At 36.6% G+C, this 19,798-nt stretch overlaps 1 protein-coding gene across 2 annotated transcripts in view; it reads left to right on the forward strand.

The window, feature by feature from the left end:
* Positions 1 to 18,985, forward strand: part of CENPF (centromere protein F) — a 43,147-nt gene extending 24,162 nt beyond the window's left edge. Inside the window, exons 12-20 of one of the 2 annotated variants that reach the window (XM_075749249.1) lie at positions 583 to 4,037; positions 5,573 to 7,870; positions 8,421 to 8,573; positions 9,673 to 9,849; positions 10,608 to 10,769; positions 12,349 to 12,535; positions 13,240 to 13,704; positions 15,798 to 16,006; positions 18,489 to 18,985. In XM_075749249.1, the coding sequence (XP_075605364.1) occupies positions 583 to 4,037; positions 5,573 to 7,870; positions 8,421 to 8,573; positions 9,673 to 9,849; positions 10,608 to 10,769; positions 12,349 to 12,535; positions 13,240 to 13,704; positions 15,798 to 16,006; positions 18,489 to 18,698 (7,316 nt within the window). In that variant the 3' untranslated portion in view covers positions 18,699 to 18,985. Of the gene's footprint in view, positions 1 to 582; positions 4,038 to 5,572; positions 7,871 to 8,420; positions 8,574 to 9,672; positions 9,850 to 10,607; positions 10,770 to 12,348; positions 12,536 to 13,239; positions 13,853 to 15,797; positions 16,007 to 18,488 lie in introns of those variants that run through there. The other variant, XM_075749248.1, reaches the window with a different exon arrangement.
* Positions 18,986 to 19,798: the final 813 nt, after the last annotated feature.

Consider the following 19,798-nt stretch of genomic DNA (forward strand, 5'->3'; position numbering starts at 1 on the left):
AATCTGATGATTTGTTTTTGATTGTATAGAAAATTTGCAGCCTTTATCAGCTAGGCAGTGGAATGTAATGCCTTCCTCCACTCCCCCCCCATAGTTGTCCTTGGTAGTTTTTAGTCTGTTCCTATCAAGGCAGGGAAACAATTGTAACAATTTGGAAAATGTGTAGAATTTGACATTCTCTGGCAGAAACGGAGTATAAGACTGATCCACCAGAAGGTCACATACAGGAATTAGACAAGTCCTGTTACAAAAAAAAAAAAGTCAGTGCTACTTTTACATAAAAACTTGGTGAAAGTGAGACACAGAAACAATGGGTAGTTGCACCTGAGAAGTAAGGAGTGACCGGCTTGGAGTGCAGACTTGAATCAGACTTCCGAGTGGAAAGTTGACAATGTCTATGAGTACATAGTGTCCCACAGCCTAAAGTAATATAAACAATCCTTTATCCAGTGATACAACTTGAGTAATGCTTTGCACTAGAATAAGAATTGAAAATAATAAATAGTAATATTTCATCTAGAAAATTATCAGTAGAATTGCCAGTATCGACTGGCAAAGATTTGATGATGTTTTCTTTTACAGATAAGAATACTTTTCAGGAAGCACAGCTGAAGTTACTAGAAGAGGAATTTAAAAAGCAAGAAAGCTCCCTTTCACTGGAGAAGCTGAAAATAGCTTTAGCTGACATGGAAAAGCAACGAGATTCTACCCAAGACCTGCTCAAGGAAAAAGAAAATCATATTAAAGAACAAAACTGTAAAATAAGTAAAATGGAGGAAGAATCAGAAGCTTTGCAGAGACTCCTTGGATTCAAGCAGAGAGAATGTGAAGAACTGCAAAAAGAGGCTACTGCTTTTTCTCAACGGAAAAATGAAAACGATTATCTTATAAATAAACTTAAGTCAGAAAAGGAAGGTATGCTGACTCATATTAATGACTTGGAGAGTTCCCTTCAAAGTCAGCAAATCAAAAATCATGAGCATAGTGAGAAACTCAGAATGATGGAAACTGAAAGTGACAGGAAAAGCACAGAGATTAGAGAACTTAAAGCCATGCTGGAATGGAAAAGCGCAGAATTAGAAGAACAAAAAAAAGCCTTTGATGAACTTCAGCAGAAAGCAGAATGTTCTGATAAAAAGTACTGTAAAGAGATAGAAAATATGTCCTGTAAAATATTCCAGCTTACTAACCAAGTTGGTGCACTAGAAGAAAAGTTACAATTAGCAGCCAGTGAAGGACTGCAAAGGGAGCAATGTTATAATGACCTGCTTGGTGAATATGAAAAAATCTGTTGTCTTGTAAAAGCAAAAGATACTTCAGAAATGACAGAAGATGGAGAAGTCAATTTACAAAGTGATCAGGATGAAACTGATTTAGATAATACACAACTTGCAGCAAATAACTCCATTGCCGAGGGTTACGGATGTGCAAGAGCTCTCCTAGAAGTAGGAAAAACTAAGGATCTGACCATTTTACGAGATCAGATCTCTTCTCTTGAGATTTCCTTAGTGGCTCAAAAGCAGCTGAATTCAAATCATCATCAGCAGTATAAAGACTTACTGCAAATAAAGGATGAAACAGAAGAAAGATTATTTAATGTAGAACAGATGCATGAAAGCTTTGTGACGGAAACTAAACAGCACATTAGTAACTTGCAAGCGGATATATCAGCACGTCAGAAATTAGTTGAAAAAACTTTAGCTATTCTTGAGGAAAAGGACATGCAACTGCAAACTCTGAATAAAAGATTAGAAAACCAACAAGCTGAGCTTCAGGATTTAAAGATCAATAATAAATTGCTTGAGGATTCAGCAAGACAGCTAAAGTTCATGTCTGGAACATGGGATTCAGAGAAGAAGGACATGTCTTCAACAATTTGTTCATATAGCAAAAAAATTGAGGAACTTACTGAAGAAAATGCAACCCTTAGGAATTTAAGCAGAGCTTTAGAGCAAGAACAAGTAACTTTACTGGAAGAAAATAAAAATATTTCTGATAGCTTAAAGGAAAGAGAAGAAATAATTTCTGAAATGTCTGAAAAACACAAGGAGGAAAGACAACACATTGAATCAAGAACTGAAGAAATCAAAACAGAGTTTAAGGTTTTGCAAGCAAAGTATAAATCAGTGGAAGAAGAAAATGCACACATGATGAGTGTTCTGAGAGAGCAGACAATTGAATTTGAGGAAAAGAAAGCAAAATTAGAACAAGAGAAACAGGTATTTAGTGAGAATAAAGATATCTTACAAAAACTGATAGCCTCAGAAGAAATAAAAAAGGATTTGATTCAAGAACTTCAACAACTGGAGTCAGAATTTTCCAATATCCGATGTGTTTCTTCTACGGAGCTTGACTGTTTTAGTCAGGAAATGTTAAATGTTGGGGCAACAGAAAATACAAGGCAAGAGAAATGTGTTATCGTATTTCAAGACAAGGAGCAATTGGGGAAGGAACTAGAAACAAAAAGTGAACCTCTAATGTGTGATGTTAGTTGTGAACAGAGACTCCATTCAGAACAGTGGAGCAAGTCCATGGAAGAAAAGGATGCTGAGCTGAACAAATACCAAGTTAAACTTGAGCTTCTTCAAATGGATTTTGAGGACAGAGAACTCTCCCTAGAGAACTACAGGCTAGAAGTAATGCAACTGGAGACTGCTTTAAAAGGAATGGAAGAAGAACTGAAGAAAAATGTGAGAGAGAGAGAGAGACTGCAGCAAGAACTACTCTCTGTTACAGGATTGAAAAATTCAAATTCCCCACTTACAGCATTAGATGAAGATGGCCACTCATTGGAGTATAATGGTGATAGTGATTCCCAGAATTGTGGCAAAAGAGGAATGGATGAAAGTTATTCATTGGTCTTGCTGGCATCCTCTTTGCAGGCAACGATAAACAATCTGAGTGAGCTTGAGAAAATGTGTGAGAGGTTGCAGAGTGAGAACATTGTATTAGCCTTTGGATTGAAAGACTCAAAAACCAATGGCATCACAGGTATTAATGAAGTGGCAAAGGAGGAAGAGAACGTAATGAATGCAGATAAAAATTTAAAACTGGAGAAAGCGACTTTTCCTGATGAACTTATGGATCAAAGTGATAATAGTGATCTGAGACTGTATTTTGATAATAAGGAAATGTCCTTCAAACTTAAAGAATGCAGTACGGGACCCAGTTCTGACTATGAAGATTTAAAATTGGCCAGCAAAGAAGTTAAAATACACTTTGCTGACATAAGAGAGAAGCTTTTGTCTTTCCAGAATGAACATATAAAATTATATGAACAACATTGCAGTATGAGCTCAAAGATATTTGAATTACAGTCTTGTATTGAAATATTGAAGGCAGAAAATTCTGCGTTGTCAACAAGTCTGAGCAATGCTCATACAGATAATATGAGAGTGTCACTATCTTCTAGCCAAAATGACACACTGTTTAAATTAAATGGAACGAAGTCCACAGTTTCTTCCTCAGATCTTCTTGAAAATCCTTGTTTTATAGAAGTGAGTGAGGTGGTTGATTCTTGTAACACTGGTACGTGCAAATGGACAGAGGAAATGAATCAGCTGGACAGTTCTGCAGAAATAATTCCAGAAGATACAACAAAAGTTTTGGTTGAAAACTGTCATAATGATCACAAATTGGACTCTGTTAGAGAGCTCAGGAGGAGTACTCCTAGAAAATCTAACCTTGAGAGTAGGGCTGAAGAACTTCAGAAGCTGTGTCAGACATATGAGAAGGCCATCAAGGTGCTGGAGGACCAATTTCACATTCAAGAGAATATGAAAAATGAGGAAATACAAGAGCTGAAAAAAGTTATACTTTCTGAAAGAAAAGAAATAGATCATCTCAAACAGCAAAATCTGTCTGACAAGGAAGAATGGCAGCAGAAACTGAATAATGTGACTATGGAAATGGAGTGCAAACTGGCAGCAGAAAGAAAACAAACTGAGAATCTGTCTTTGGAGCTAGAAGCAGCAAGACTCCAACTACAAGTCCTTGATTTAAGTTCTCATTCACTGCTGTGCACAGATATTGAAAATGTAAGTAATTGCTGTCACACAAATCAGTTTTATGTAAACCCTTTGATTTATGGTAAGCCAAATGTAAATTTTGAAATTACAGGTGTTTAAGAATGTGTCTCACAGAAGCAGTACTGTTCTTCAGAGAAAGTAGAAAAATAATCTGTACCTTGAGCTCTGGTATCGTGAGAAATAACACATGATGACAAAACCAACAAGTTTAGTCTGTTAGAGTTGTGTAACTCTTTGCACTAATTTTTTGATTTTTCTTCAGGCCTGTGTCAGTGTGGGTCCTGCTGTGTGAGTGTGCATGCACTGTATGCAGCTGTATGGTGCTTACAAGCTTAGATCTCTGATTTAACACAGTCAGTTAAAGAAGCATACACTTCCCATGCCCCTTCATGGGGCAAGTAAACTAGGACTGCTACCACATCTCTAATTCCTTTTAGCACTGTCAACAGCAAACCAGAATGAGCTGGTAGCAGAACAGTTCGTTTTCATTTCTGCCTGAATTTCCTCAGAATATCTAAGGGAACAAGAAATTTGGGAGTCAGCACTGTAGATGGCGTGCAACCAGTGAACTAGATTTTGCTGCTTCTTGTAAGGAGTGGAAGAATCAAAACTTTGCTCAGATTTATTTTTAAGGGAAATTAGTCTCATAAACTGTATGCAAGAATTTAACTGGTTTTCCCCTATTCTAACAGGTACATTTTCTGCTTGTGAGAATTCCAGTTTTTACCAATAGGTCTGGTGCAAGTGGCCTCCAGTGCCCAGTCAACATAGACTCAGGAATTAAAGTTTAGCACTGCTGCCAGAGCATCTTGAAGGTCTACATTTTAGCCAACTGCACAACACTGAGCAACTGTTCCTTGCAGAGAAGAAAATCTTTCACTTGTATGCGCTGCTTGCAATTCACATAAACACTTTAAGAATGAAATACTGTTCCTCACTGTACATAGCTGGAGCTTTTTTAAGATGAAGTACTCCATATAGATCATTTAAGTGCTGCCTTCGGACCCAGTTCTTTATTGGAGCCCTCAAGTTTTGAAGTTACTCATTTTTATTGTGTCAAATGAGAGCATCAGGTGGTGCCAAATGTAAGCCCAGCTCTGACAGACAGTGGTAACTTGGGAAAGGGATTGTTTGAGGATTTGGGCTTGTGTCCCTTGAAGATTCTCTGGTGTCTAACAGAAGGTGGGCAGTAAACCTTTCACCCATTAGTGATACTAATAATTTTTCACTTTGTCACATAGACACCCTTTTCCCAAAATATGGAGGCATGTGGTATCTTTGCACTTAATCTTTTAGTAAATTTGGCTGAAATTTCTCCCTCAGTATCTTTAAAACCTTTTGGCCAAAGATGCATATGTGCATAAGTGTAAATCCTTTCCATAAGAAAGTAGATTCTGAAGTAGAGAGGGATGCTATCTATTTATTTCGCATAAGAGGAAGAGCTTTACTGGTTTAAGAAACCTTTTAAAACTCACCTTGGTTTTTGTCTTATATGTATTCTTTTTCTATTCCTTTTTTAATGGATTGATTCTTAACCCTTGCAGAACACTGAACAAGAAAACAATAGCCCTTATCAGTTGGGAGTGCCTCTTGAAAATTCAGCACTGAAAAGCAATAAACCTGAACTAGTCCCCATTGAGAAAATGGCTGTAGGAGATGATACCTCCATGTGTGAAAATGGAGCTGGGACTGCTGAAGCAAGATTAATGGAAGATTATACTGAGAAGTTTTCTGGAGAACACAAGTGTAGAAATATGTCAGGAAAAATAACTAACCCTTCAGATCATGCCAGTGCATTGTCATTTTCCAATAGCAGCATGTCTTTGAGTGCAGGGGATTTCTCTGAAAATCAAATAAGCACTGAAATGCTTCAGGAGGAGGCAAAACAACAAACTGCTGAAAAGCTGATCTATGAGACAGAAGGAAGCTGTAAAGATGTTGATTTACTGATGAAAGTTGAGCAATTAAACTTGGAGCTGAAATTTCAGAATGCACAATTAACTCCAAAGAGCTCAGCTTTTGCAGAAGTGGAGGAAGCTACTGTCATTGTTAAGGAAGGAAACTGTGACATAGAGGAAAAATTAGAATCAGTATCTGTCAATAAGCAGCAATTATCTCTTGGAGCAGTGTCATTGGAAAAAGAAGCTAAGAAAGTAAACTCTGAGATGGAGATATATAAAGTTAGATTGTCTAATGCAGCAGACACATCGGATGAGGTAGAAATGATCAAGAGAGATTGTTACGAACAATTTCTTGCAGCTGAAAATGAACAGAGGAGGCCTAAATCTGAGCAAGTTAATATTAAGAACCATGCCTTGTTCACAGAGAATGACATTGAAATGCTCCAGGCAAAATGTCAGCAATTCGAAAGGGAGAGGCAAGTTAACCTGAAAATTATTTGTACCTTTCAAGAGCACCTTTTTTCAGTCACAGCTGAGAGAAACCATATTGGCCAAGAACTGAGTATTTTGTCTGAAAATAAAAAAGAATTGGATCAGAAGTATCAGAAGCTACAAGAGAAATTAAAAGAGCTAGAGTCAACTAAGGTGGATTCTACTGAATTCATTAGAAGGTTAGAGGGTGAAGTGAGAACACAAACAAATCTGCTTGAGGCTGCAAAATCTGATGTAAATCAATTATCAAATGAAAAAGATCATCTTCTGCAGAAATTGCAAAGTTTGGAAAAGGATGCTCTGTCTTTTGCGTTAGAAAAAGAAAAACTCCAAAACACAGCAGCAGATTTGAATAAGGAGAAAGAGCTGCTTGTAAGGGAGTCAGAAATGATGCAGAGTAAATTAAGTTCATCAGAAATGGAAAATTCAAAGCTTTCTAGATCTTTGGAAGGCTTGTTAATGGAAAAAGGTGAACTCGCTGCTAGACTCAGTTCAGCACAGAAAGAAGTAGACCAAATGCGATATGGAATTGAGAAGCTGAAAGTAAAAATTGAATCCGATGAGAAGAAAAAACACCACGTTGCTGAAAAGCTGAAAGAGAGTGAACGGAAAGCTGACTCTCTTATGGATAAAATAGAGATGCTTGAAAGAGAATTGGAGATGTCAGAGAAAAATCTGGAAGATGCAATTGTTCAGTCAGAGACTGCTAAAGCAGAAGCAGAAACATTAACGATGGAGATGGAAGAGATGGCTGAAAAGCTGAAATGTTTTAACTTAGAAATTGATGTCCTTACCTCACAAAACCAGTGTTTGGCTAAAGATTTAAAAGAAAAACAAGAAAGAATCCTTGAACTGGAGTCTTCAAATTTGACTACAGCAAAACTGTTAGAAGAAAAGGAGGAAGAAAAGATGCAAATCAAGGATGAGTTTGAAAATACTGTGATATTGCTGAAATCTGAGCTCAAAGACATAAGTGAGAAATTAGAGTTTTCTTGCAAGGAGGAAGCAGATGCTAGAGCAAAAGAGCAAGTCTTGATTAATCAGGTGGCTCGTCTTGAGCAAGATAAAACAATACTATCACAGGAATGTCAGGAAATAAAAAATGAAAATATCAAATTGGATCAAATTAGGGAAGTACTTGTTCAAGAATTGATGGATTGTAAACAAAAACTCAATGAAAAAGTGCAGGAAAGCAGTGCTCTTGAAAAGCAGGTGAAAGAAACAGAGGATCTGTCTTTACAGCTGACACACATGCAACGTGAGCAGGAATGTTGGTACGAGATAAAAAAAAGGCTGCAGAATTTGATTGCTGAGTTGAAGCTGAAGGAGCAACATTTTTCTGATAATGAAACCTTTCTGGATATCCTGAATGTTCTAAAAGTGTCTTATAAGGATCTTGAGAAGGAACTGGAAGCTACACTTTGTGAAAAGAGCACTTTATGTAAAAAGGTAACACCATTTCCGTTAGGGTAGAGTTCCCTTTTTAGGAAGGAGGATGAAGTTTCCTCTGGGCTTACCACTTCCTTAATAAATTATATCTTAAAATAATTTTAACCTCAGACTTTTATAGTAAGCATCCTATTTTTACAATTATGTTTTCAATGCAATTGTGAGTTTGCATTGAAGTTACAGAGCTGGAAAGCACGACATTGTTTTGTGTAGGATGAATGGGAAGGTTGCTTGAAAGTAGGCATGGAAGTTTAATCGAATAATGCGGGATAGTTTCCTCTTTCCTGTAGAAGAAAAAAGAGGAAAGACAAATTAGTATTGGGTGAGTGAGTTTTTATATCAAGAATAAGTATTTTGGAGCTCAAAAGAAAGGGAAACAACAATTGGACACTGGCCATGTGAAAACAGTGTTAGCCTGTTGTGACTTGCCTGGAGTTGGGTTATTTTATTCCCATAGCTGGTCCATCTTAAAAACTGCTTGTTGCATATAAGAAAATTCTTTGGACATTGTGACACGTGTTAAAAATAATTATGGAAAATTTAATTTCAGGTAAATGAACTGATTGAAAGTCGTACTGAACTGCAAGTCAAGCTAAGTGATACTGAACAGAAGCTTTCCAAATTACAGGAAGAATTTACCACAGAAAGAAAAAAGCTTGCTGAAGAAACACAACTTATTCAAGAACATTCAGAAAAGAACAAAGTTAGTTACTCCATGTGTAGTATTTCTGTGTTCAAGGCCAGTTGCTCAAGTACAGTAAATGTGTGGAGGTTGGTTAAGGGAGCTGTGCTAATGTACAGTATCAGAAGTTCTTGCTTCTGAATTTCCAAAAAAAATAATGTTCTCTTTTGAGATAGAATGATTAAGTAATAGTTTTTTCCCTCTTCCTTCTATTGAAACTATGTTTTCTTGGCATAAAGGCCACACGTGGATATGTAGAAATTTTTCAGTGCCAAGAAATTGTCTCTATTACAGGCATTCAATCATCAGACTGAGGATGTTAGATAAAAAATGTAACAAGTTTCTCAAGTTTGTTTTAAAACTAAACTACTTTCACTGTTTCAATAGTGTTAAAGTACTGTTAGGACAAAGTCAAGGGAGAAACGGTTTTAGAGTCTTTATTTTTAATTTGTTCATATTTAATTCTTAGAGGCTGTTTTACCATCTAGATGACTGTAGGTCTTATTTGTGAACAATATTACGTGTTTAAACCAGCGTAAGTGGTTTTCTGACCTACTGACATTTTTTACAAAATTTTATAACCAGATGTTTGCTACTGTTGTGGTGCTCAGGATTTTGAGTGGGAAAAGAAAAGAGATTTCTGTAACTTCCAGAAATCCTGTATGGAAATACAGGCCAGCTGTCCAAAAAGTACAGTTATATAAAATGGATCAAAATTCAAATGCTTAGAAAGTTTTGTCATCTTAAAGAGGGTGAGGAAAGTGATCCAGTGACCCTTAACCTCTCAAGTCACTCTGAGAGGGAACAATGTTTGGAGAGGTTAAGCTTTAATTTTAGCAGTACTGCTTGATTTAACATTACTTGCAAACTTGCACTTGGCATACCACTCAGATCATAATGGTTTTTAGAAGACCCTCCTTTGCCTCCTATCCTGCCCTTTGTGTTCAGGTGTTCCATTCTTTGATTAAAGTGTGTTTAGCCACTGTTAAATACTTTTTTCTTACCAAGTTGCTTCTGGAAATTCAAAGATTTCAGATGTAAGTCAAATAGTTTAATGGGTCAACTGTTTCTCCATTGAGAAAATTCTAAATACCAAAGAATGTGCTATTACTGTTTGCAGATTCAGCTGCATCTAACTACGTTAGAAAAAAAGGAACTGACTAAGAGTTTGGAGATGGTCCGGAAAGAACTACAAGAAAAAGAAAGTGAAATGAAAAAAGAAATATCAGAATACAAAGACAGACTACTTCAAGCAGAGAAAGAGCATCAGGATGCTCTGACGGAAGCAAACCGAAAGGTAAATCAGAAAATGGGAAGAATGGTGCTCTAAGTTTTTAATTAAATTCTATGTATTTTACAAAATTTTGCTGATGCTATTGCAAAAGAAATTATCTTTGCTAACAATTTTTCCGAAGTCTATATATGCTTACCTTAGAACTCAGTGAGTATTAAATTAACTTTTTTCCATATAGCTAGCAGTAAAAGGTCAATTTACCTGAGAACTCAGTAAGCATTAAGCATATATATAAATATATCTGGGACTATACATTTGAAAAAGGGAAAGCACCAGTATGTTTTAGTCCAGGAAATGGTTGTTTTGGTATGAATGGGGAAAAAAGATTAACCACTGTAGGATATAAGGGCAAATTTTTTGGAAACGCATGTGTCAGCCATGCTGCATACAGTAAGCCATCATCTTTTCTGCAGAAATATCTGTCTATGAATATGTACTTGAGGTCAGTAGGACACAGGCAAACATTTTACTATAATTATTTCTTAGTAATTTTCATTCTTATGAATATAAAGTAAATTTAAGAGCAAGCTATGGTAAAATATAATGGCTTTCTAATGGCAGACTTCTTAGAGGCAAGATTCTGGTGTTCAAAATGTAAACTTGAGAAAAATTACTCTTCCAGTTTTAAACTCCTCAAAACATACCAAGCACATTTGCTGTGGAATTCCTGTGGGCTGTGATATGCTTTTATGCACATCTTTAAAATACAACTCAATGTCCTTTTTAGTATCATAGCAATTAGGTACATTTTCTTTCTCTAGAATGAAGTAGAAATTGAGGCCTGTCAAGATAAGATGAAATCACTGGAGCACTTTATTAGCTCACAAAAATTGGAAATTGAGCATTTGAAGTCAAACAAAGAAGAACTAAATAATTCCCTTAAAGAAGCTAATCAAACTTTAGGAGAACTCCTAAAAACTAAGGTAAGAAAAAAAAATATGTAAGCATTGCCAATTACATGAGACCCAAGGCAAATGTAGAATTGGGAACCAGTGCTCCAGAGTTTTGGCTTGACTTTGATACAGTCTTTGTTTCATTAATAAGAATATGGAGCACGGAGGAAAAATTGTTACTATTGATCTACATTAGAAAAATTTTGTTATATATGCCATGAATGAGATCACCTGGAATTGGTTTGTGATGCTAAACACAGCAGTCTATTCTCTATGCTGAACATTGCAACTGGGTTATGACGTGGTTAGAATACACTCAGAGACTTTGCAGTGCTTCTCTTTTCTGTTTGTAAATGACTTTGATGACAAAGGATACCATGTTCTGTCTTAAGCTTTAGTTTTGATACATTGCTCTTGATTCTTTAGAGTTTATCAATTCCATTTTATATAGAATTCTCATTGCAATTAACTAGTATAATTCTCTAAATGACAGAACTGTTCTCAGTGATGATAGAATGAGCTCCACATACTGTGAACAACTGACAGCTGGGAACAGTTCTAGATGTGCTTGGTTTGCTTTCTAGTAGCACAGGTGGAGTTTAACTGTCCGTGTAACTAAATTTCTGTATTAATTTTCCCTTGCATTTTTCTCATCTACTTTTTTTTTGTCCTTCTGTATGTGATTGCTGGCTCCAATTCTCTACTCCCGCTTTGGCAATGAGTATATCTCTAAATGCCCTCTTGAAGAAACATAATCAATTCAATTTACTTGCAAGTAAACACTGAATTGCAATATGTTCATTGTGCTCAACAGTTCTTTATTCCATAGGGCCCTCCACTGTGGTGTTAATTTGTTTAATACCAGCAGTCCGATGATGTAGTACTATAGGATATGTGCCAGTGACAGCAAACAGTACCCATGGTACTGGAAATGTAGCATACAGGGCTTCCAGATGTGCTCCCTGTGTGGTATTTGCATACGGGTCGGTACCAGACCAGCAGGGAGAAGCCCAGGAGAGTGGAAGTGGGTGGAAAGGAATGATCTGCTGCTGCTCAGAATAGTATATTTGAGCTGGAATTTAAAGCATAAAGCAGGCCTGGATTATCTTGCCTCTGTGGTAATAAGATGTATTAGGGATAAAAAAGAAGAAGAAAGGAGACTCAGACTAGGAGAGTGCACTTTAAATTTTAGAGTATTGGTTTGAGATTTGTTACCTGGAAAGCAGCACTTTCTTATGCCACATCAATGAAGTGGCAACAGGTGGAAAAAAGAGTACTGTCTCAGAGTTCATACAGCCTTCTCATAGGTAGGATGCTAGTCTGAACATTCATAATTTGTTGGTATAACTGAAAAGAATAAGTCTTCCTTATTGGTATTTGAATTCATGTTTTACTGCTGAGTTAATCACCTGTATGTACCCGTCTAGTAAGAGGACTTTCATGTTTCCTGCAGTAAAGGAGCTGCTATAATGAGGTTGTATGGAAACAAGCAAACAAGTATACATTACAACCATGCTCTACAGCTAATATAGTCAAAACGTTTGACACTGTAATGTTTAAATGGAAGAATTATGTTTCTGGTGTAATAACTACATTTCTTACTTTGTAGGCTGAAAATATCAACATTATAGTTCAACTGAAGAAGGAAAATGAATTTGCCCACAGTAAAGTGCAGCTGTGGATGAAATCCTGTAAGCAGATGGAACAGGAAAAGGAAATGTTGCAGAAGCAACTAGTTGAACGTGACGAACTATTAGAGAAGAGAAATCTAGCTATGTCAAAGTTTAAGAAAGAAGGTAACTGAATCTAGATTGTCTTAATGATTTCTTAGCAGTGCATTAGTTTGTAAAACTTTCTTTTTCCCTGAAATGCCCATTTGCATAAGCAGCTCTAATACAGAGCATGATTCTTAACTAGTATAAAATAAGTACGACTGCAAATCTGTCAAACGTTTTGAAAATCTAGTTCACCTTCTTTCTCTTAAAGTATCAGAGGCAAGTCTGGATTATGAATATATATTTGAAATATTAGATTTTTGTGGTTAAAAGTAACTTAAGGAGGAAAGGGAATGTTTTTCATAATAACAAAAGCTTACGTACTTCTTTTATCATTTTCCAGCAAGTTTTCCCCTCTCACTCTCATGCTTTGTTCACTATATTTCAGCTCATCTCATGTGATGCACTGTATTGTAAATGATACTTGAAAGAAGTTAGGAGTACAAACTTGAGTGTTCAGGGACACGACAGGGAAAACGTTTGCCCATGTGTTGGCCAAGGATTCTCTTCAAATTTTGCATATTTGTTCTCTATTTAGCAAATACATTATTATATCTAAGATATTATTGATTTTGTTATACTCTGACACTTATTTTTTTATAGTTGCACAGTTATAGAACATGTATAATTAATTAAAAGATGTATGACCATTGCATTATAAATTCTTATATATACATCTATTTTTTTAAGTCAATTATATGAATAACGATATTTTACTTTGAAAGGTGCTGATGAGAATGCCATTACAGAAGAAATTAAGTTAAAACTGGAAGAATTACAGGAATCTACAGAAGTGAAAACCAGAGAAGCAAATGAGAACTTGGAGAAATACTGCTCTCTAATTGTTAAATATTATAAACTAGAGGAAGCAAATGAGATGCTAAAAACACAAGTTAGTTTGTTGAGTGCTCAGCTGAAACAGCCAACAAGTGATGCTGTCAGCACTCCTTTGCTGAATTCAGGTAACTCCTTAACAGTGAGCAATCAGTCTGTCGAAGAGATGAGGTCAGATGAAGATACTACTAAGCTTTCAAGTAAAAGGCGGAGATACGAAGACAACAGGAAGGATAATGGAGAACCAAGATCCCCTGTGCCAGAGAATTCATCCAAAAAAAAAAGGAAGGATGACATCTGTCAAAATCTGCTGGGTCAGGAGAACACAAACGATGAGCCAGATGGTCTTCCAGAAGGTATTTATAGTGTTTTATAAAGGCAAATGTTCTCTGAGTGTAGCAGGTGTGTTTTTCTCTTTTCTTTTGCTGAATTAGTTTTACTCTGGGTTAGTAGATGACTATGCAAGTATTCTTGGTGACAATGATGGAAGGTGAAAAGTAGTCAATGGGAGATGTGCCAGTTACTGCCAAGTTAGTGTTTGTGGAGCTGTGGTGTTAGGCCAGCATAATACGTTTGTGTTGGTTTAATAACTACCATTTTGCCTAAGAGTTAAATGGTCCTGGCAGTCACAACTTGGTAGTTGCTCATGATGCTTGTATTAAAGGCTAAGCATATGATATGTAACAGCAACAAAGTTTTGCTGACAAAAGACTTGCTCTAGTAATTGAAAAGCATTATTTAAACCATTCACTGAACCTTACAGGAGAATAGGTGTAGAGTGAATCTAATCTTAAAGGCCACAAGTTGGGAGTGCTAGAGTACTGTGCTGTGATGGAGTCATGGTTCCTCCCTCCATAGCCCCATGTTTCCTTCAGTATTACTCCTTACAAGATGAAAGAGCTGGTTAATAGCTATGTGGGGTCTGACTGGCAAGTGGTTGGTGGTGAGGGCTGTCCTGTGCTGGACATGGCTGGTTCCAGCTGCCTCTGAAGGACAAAACTATGTGCCAAAATGGAACCAGTCAGAGGTGTTTGTTACGTCTCTGTGAAAATGTGAGTAAAAAAGGGTGGTAAATACTAAGATGAGGGAAAAACAATGGCAGGGCTGGAGGGACGGGACTAATGCTGAAGCAAAGTGTCATACTGAGCAGGTTATGGGGCTGAGGGTGGTGGTGCTAGCCCAAGGGGGGCTGAGAGGAGACTGAGGAGGAGGTATGACCCCAAAGAGACTACAGTTGGTGGGTTCCTCTGTGCTTGAGCAACTGAGTTAAAAACAAGGAGCAGAATCTGACTCCATGTCCTGCACGCCTGTCACCCCACAGAAGGGACTGAGTATAATGTGCGGTAAGGCAATTGGAGACCAGAAACTGGGGACGAGAGGTGTCTGGAGGGAAGCCGAGGTGTTTTCCCCAAGTGTTTGCTTATTTGTGTGCTTTTATTTCTTTCAATTCCAGAATCAGTAATTAAAAGTGTGCTAATTGGCAATACATTAAATCGATTAAAATTCCCTGAGTCGTAACTGTCTTGCCCGCGGCAGTAATATATTAACATCTTCATGGGAGTTCAGTTTCATTCTGCTATGAATGCAATGAAATTAGGTAGCCTGATATTCCATATAAGGGTTCACTGTAGCAGAAAATAACTGAGAAGATTGCACAAATCAGGGCTTGAAAAATACATTGTGTGTTCAACTATCTATTAAGTATTCCTTTATAATAAATGCAATTGCAATCATTACAGAATCATTACATAGAGATAACGAATCACCTCAACTTCAGTGATCACTCCCAGAAGTCAAGATTTCTAAGTCTTTCATTTTCTTGCCCAGAGACATTGTGGATGCCCCATCCCTGGAAGTGTTTAAGACCAGGTTGGATGAGGCTTTGGGCAACGTGGTCTAGTGGAGGGTGTCCCTGCCTGCAGCAGGGGGGTTGGAACTAGATGGTCTTTGAGGTCCCTTCCAACCCAAACCATTCTATGATTCTATGATTATTATTTTTCTGGAAGCATGCCTGTTTTGAGGACATATGTGCCAGTTACTGTTTGACTTCTAGGCTAAATAGAGATATAATAGACAATCTATAACACTGTAGTTCTATGTAGAGAAAAATATGAAAAATCAAGAATGTCATGCCATGGTATTGTGTTCTGATTGAATTCTAGTAAGACCAGTACATGTTTTCAGACTGAAATTATTCTCCAGATAATAATGTACCTGTAAAGAAAAAGACCAAACACTTTGCTATAGAATCACTGTTGTACCTTGTCTACAGTTTCCAGGGCTTGCATATGAATTTTGGAATACATGAGATCTGTTCAGCAATCTTTTTAATCTGTTTTCTTCAACAGAACAAATTATTTATTTTAATCAGCTATTTTTATCCCTGTTCTGAAAAAAAGAGAAGATCCATTTGAGAAAGTGTAATTTATTTAGCTGTTTTTAATAGAAGTTGTTTATTTTTCAGGGTTTGCTGATATCCCCACTGGAAAGGTTAGCCCTTATATTTTACGCAGAACAACTCTAAATCTAAGAACCAGTCCCCAACTGGCTTCCCCAAGTGAGCAATTGCCTTTGCCTACACAAGATGTACAAAAATGCAGACCAAATAATCCTGGTGAACGCTCCTGTTCAACAGCTGGTGGCAGCAAACCACAAAAGGTAAGTTTAAAAAAAATTATCTGGGTATTAAAGCCATGGGGAAAACTAATACTTTCAGTAAATGTATTCATCTTGCCAAGTAAGTTTGTGGACGTATCACTGTTCTTTACATTTCTCAGCAATACAGTGAAGATAAGATCATAAATCCTGAATTACTAAAGCATGACAGAGGTTTTGACCGTGCTAGCAATCTGCAAATTGTCCCTGTGATGTAATTTGTGACTTCAGAGGGAAACCCATTAAGAAATGTAAATTAAATGCAGGTATATTTTCAATTTCTTATAAGGGATATTAAAGAGCTGGTATTCCTTATACTGTGGTTTCTTAGGTTTCAGAAAAAGTAAACAGCAAAAGAATTAACCTCTGGGAGTCTTGAGTTGAGGCTTAAAGTTTTCTTCTAACAACTTTTCTTGGAATTCCAGATTCAAGATGCTATAAAATAACTATAGATATTTGAGAGACTGTTAAACATGTAAGTAGGGAACATTTAGATGGTAAAGAAACTAGACTTAATGTTAGTGCTTACCAGATTTTAAGGTTATCAGAACAAATAAATACTACAGAGTTAGGTTTTGAAAGCTGATTTTTACTAAGAAAAGTTTAGTAACCGAAGTGTTCTCACTAATATGATACACTGCTAAATGTTTCGTAGTACATCAGAATAAGGCATTCTTCCTAAACTGATGCAAATGCTTTGCAGATAGAGAAAAATGTTTCAGCTTTAGGATGGAAATAGACCTTTTGTTGTCTGAAATCTCCAAAGTTTTTAACCATACTATCTCAAGCTGAGCAATAAGAATTTGAGAATAGTTATTATATAGTGATACTTCTTTACATAAGAGCTACATAGAAATATGCCCATAGATAAAAATTCTTCCAGTTTGCCAGGTTACACAAAAGCATTCTTTTGGGAATAAGTGGAATCTGCCGCACAGCCAAATGTGAAGCCATAAAGCAAGAGTATTAGTTTTGTTGGTTTGTTTTTTTATAAATTGCAGCTATTTTGTGTTAGCACATAATGTATGTTGGCAAGATACCAAAAGTAAGTAAAGGCAAGAGCTACAGAGTTTAGCGGATGTACAGGTTTTGAGGCCAGAAAGTACCATTGGGAAGACAAGTCAGGTCAGAGCCATAATTTGTTTTGAGCTATAGCAATAGGAAATCTGTATTTTGAAAAGAGTGTGAATTCATTGAATTTGTTTATGTTGTTTCAAGGGTTAATTACCCTATTTGCCAAAATTTGCTGCTGCTTACAGACATTGCCTGGAGGTCTGTGTTTTATTACCGTTTCATTAAGTGATGCCAATAAATTTTATTTACACTCATTTATGTATGTTTTCCTGTAACTTTAGAAACAAAGGGAGGGTGTTGCTTGTAAAGAAACTCAGTAGTGCAAAAAAGAAAGGAAGCCTTGGCTGCAGAAAGTTGTCGTAATCACCTGCCAGCATGGTGTAAACTTGTAGGTTCTCGCTGACCATAGTCAAGGTTATGGCAAATAACAAGTAATCAGTAATAAATTGTTTTTAATTTAACTGGGGGAGGGATATCCCAAACAGTCCTCCTCTTTGCCTAAGCTTGTATTGTCTAGGTCTAAGGACAGGCTACTCCTTACCTTCCACTATACAGGCAAAATTAAGATTTCAGCGTTGGGTTTTTTTTTCCCTCAAGTGTAAATATGCGGAAGTCATCAGGTCTAGGAATTTGTGCCCTTCTCTGTTTGACATTGCTGGATATATGTGTTTGTTTTATACCAAGGTGATGTACATCTGGGAATTTCTGGAGGAATTACTCATAATTTCATAATTTGTTGAAACCATCAAAACCTGTTGTTTCATGCTTTTTATATTAATACAGTAAATCGTGTGTCTTATTTTAAAAGTGAAATAATCCTTGTTTCCTTCTCTTTGACAAGTACTTATATGTACTTCATTTCAGACACCCAGTTTATGCTGCGAATTTCTCATGGTGTTTAAAATGTGCCCTGTCATTTTCATATGCAAATTTATTCACTTTCCTATGTGAATTTAATGTAGAATTTAAATTGAGTGCTTTGACTGCTCATCAGTTAAAACATGAAAGCAATGGTTTCTGTCCAGATGTCAGCAAAAAGAGTGACAACTATGTTTTATGTTGCAGAATATGTACAGGAAAAATGACATACAGATCTCAGTACACAATACCTGGTACCTTAATAAACAGATGAAGAGTACTGTCTGTTCCTGGTTTAGCTTTTTTCTGCTCCTAGCAAATAGCTTGCCAGCTGTGTAGCAGATATTCCATCTTACACCACACCAAAACAATTGTTATCAAGTCTCACTGTGTTGTATATCCAAAGTGATAAATGTCTTCAAAATATTTTTCTGTTTTCAATATGTATATATGGTTTTTTGCAAATTCCAAATATTTAGTCTTTTGACCTGCTGCAGAAAGCTAATATGGTTTTCCATTACCAGTAAAATAGGACTTTTTGTGTGTGTTACAGGTAAATGTTGAACAGCGGTCCCAAGCAGTAACAGCTTTTCCACCAACAAAATCTACTTCAAGGTCACCACTTTGCCCATATAAGCAATCTACAAAAACTGTCTCTGATAATACTAGGGAGAGTCGTATGATGCACAAAGCCAAAAATTCTCTAAATGAACAAGGACTACCTGAGCAAGATGAGCAAAAAGATGATTGTAAGGTGCAGTAAATCTATGTGGACTTAATCACAACTCAGAATAACTGACGATCAAAAACCAGTTTGTGAAATAAATATCATAACTATATGGAGGGCACCATTTTGTCTTATCCAATGCTTAACAATATATGGGTTCTGCAGAGCTTGTTCTTGAATATTTACTAACACCAATAGTCACTCAAACTTGTGGAATAGTAATGAAGGAACAGATATAATTGATCTCATGTAGAATTTTCTGTAAATAATTGTTCATAAATCTGTTAAAAAATTAAACCATGTTGCCATGTAGTTCATTGTTGCCATTTTTTCTGTGTACTGAAGGTTGATTTACACATGGAAACTAAGATATAGAGATACCTAAGTATCTCTAAAAATATTAGGTCCCAGAAAAAATGAGGCAAACGCTATTGGATGATTCGAAATGGAGCAGTGACTTCCTTTGCAAGTGCAAACCCAAATATAAAACCAGATGTAAGATGCATCCAGTGCACAGGTCCAGTGCACTGTGTCTTGGTATCTCTTCTGCCAGCTGGAATAACATTGTGCAAAGGCAGATGAGACCTGATCTGAACAAACCTAGAGAGGAGACTGTCTGTTTTCCCTGAAACTGAGCATGTGCCAGTCCATCTCTTTGTACTTCCTGGTGTGCACTGGCACTGGCTTTGACCATAGCTAAAGGTCTTACAATGTTAATCGTCACCTCTGCATAATGGCCCTTGGCCAGCCAGTCTGAGTCTCTGCAGGTCACCCTTCACCCTGACAATGCTCGGTCTCAAATGTGTCACTTTATATGAAAATCATTGCAGACTTGTACCTGATGTAATGAGAGAGGATGTGTTAGAGAAATGGTCAGGTGTCAAGAAATATCTGTATAGAATGTCCTCAGTTAACCCCTTTTCATTTAAGAAAAATACTATTTGAGATTCCAAAAAGAAGGTAAGTTTCCTGGAAATAGTGTTTAAGATTCTGGTATCATCAATGTAAGAAAATAAGTCCATCTAGTTTATGATAGTGCACTTGAATTTAGGATGATTCATTAGAAATACGCTCACCACAACAAGCTTGTACTTGTGGATTTCAGAGGTCTAATTGGGCTTGCTCAGTAGCACAGA

The sequence above is a fragment of the Balearica regulorum genome, chromosome 3 (genome assembly GCF_011004875.1).
Source record: "Balearica regulorum gibbericeps isolate bBalReg1 chromosome 3, bBalReg1.pri, whole genome shotgun sequence".
In the NCBI taxonomy this organism is placed as follows: Eukaryota; Metazoa; Chordata; class Aves; order Gruiformes; family Gruidae; genus Balearica; species Balearica regulorum.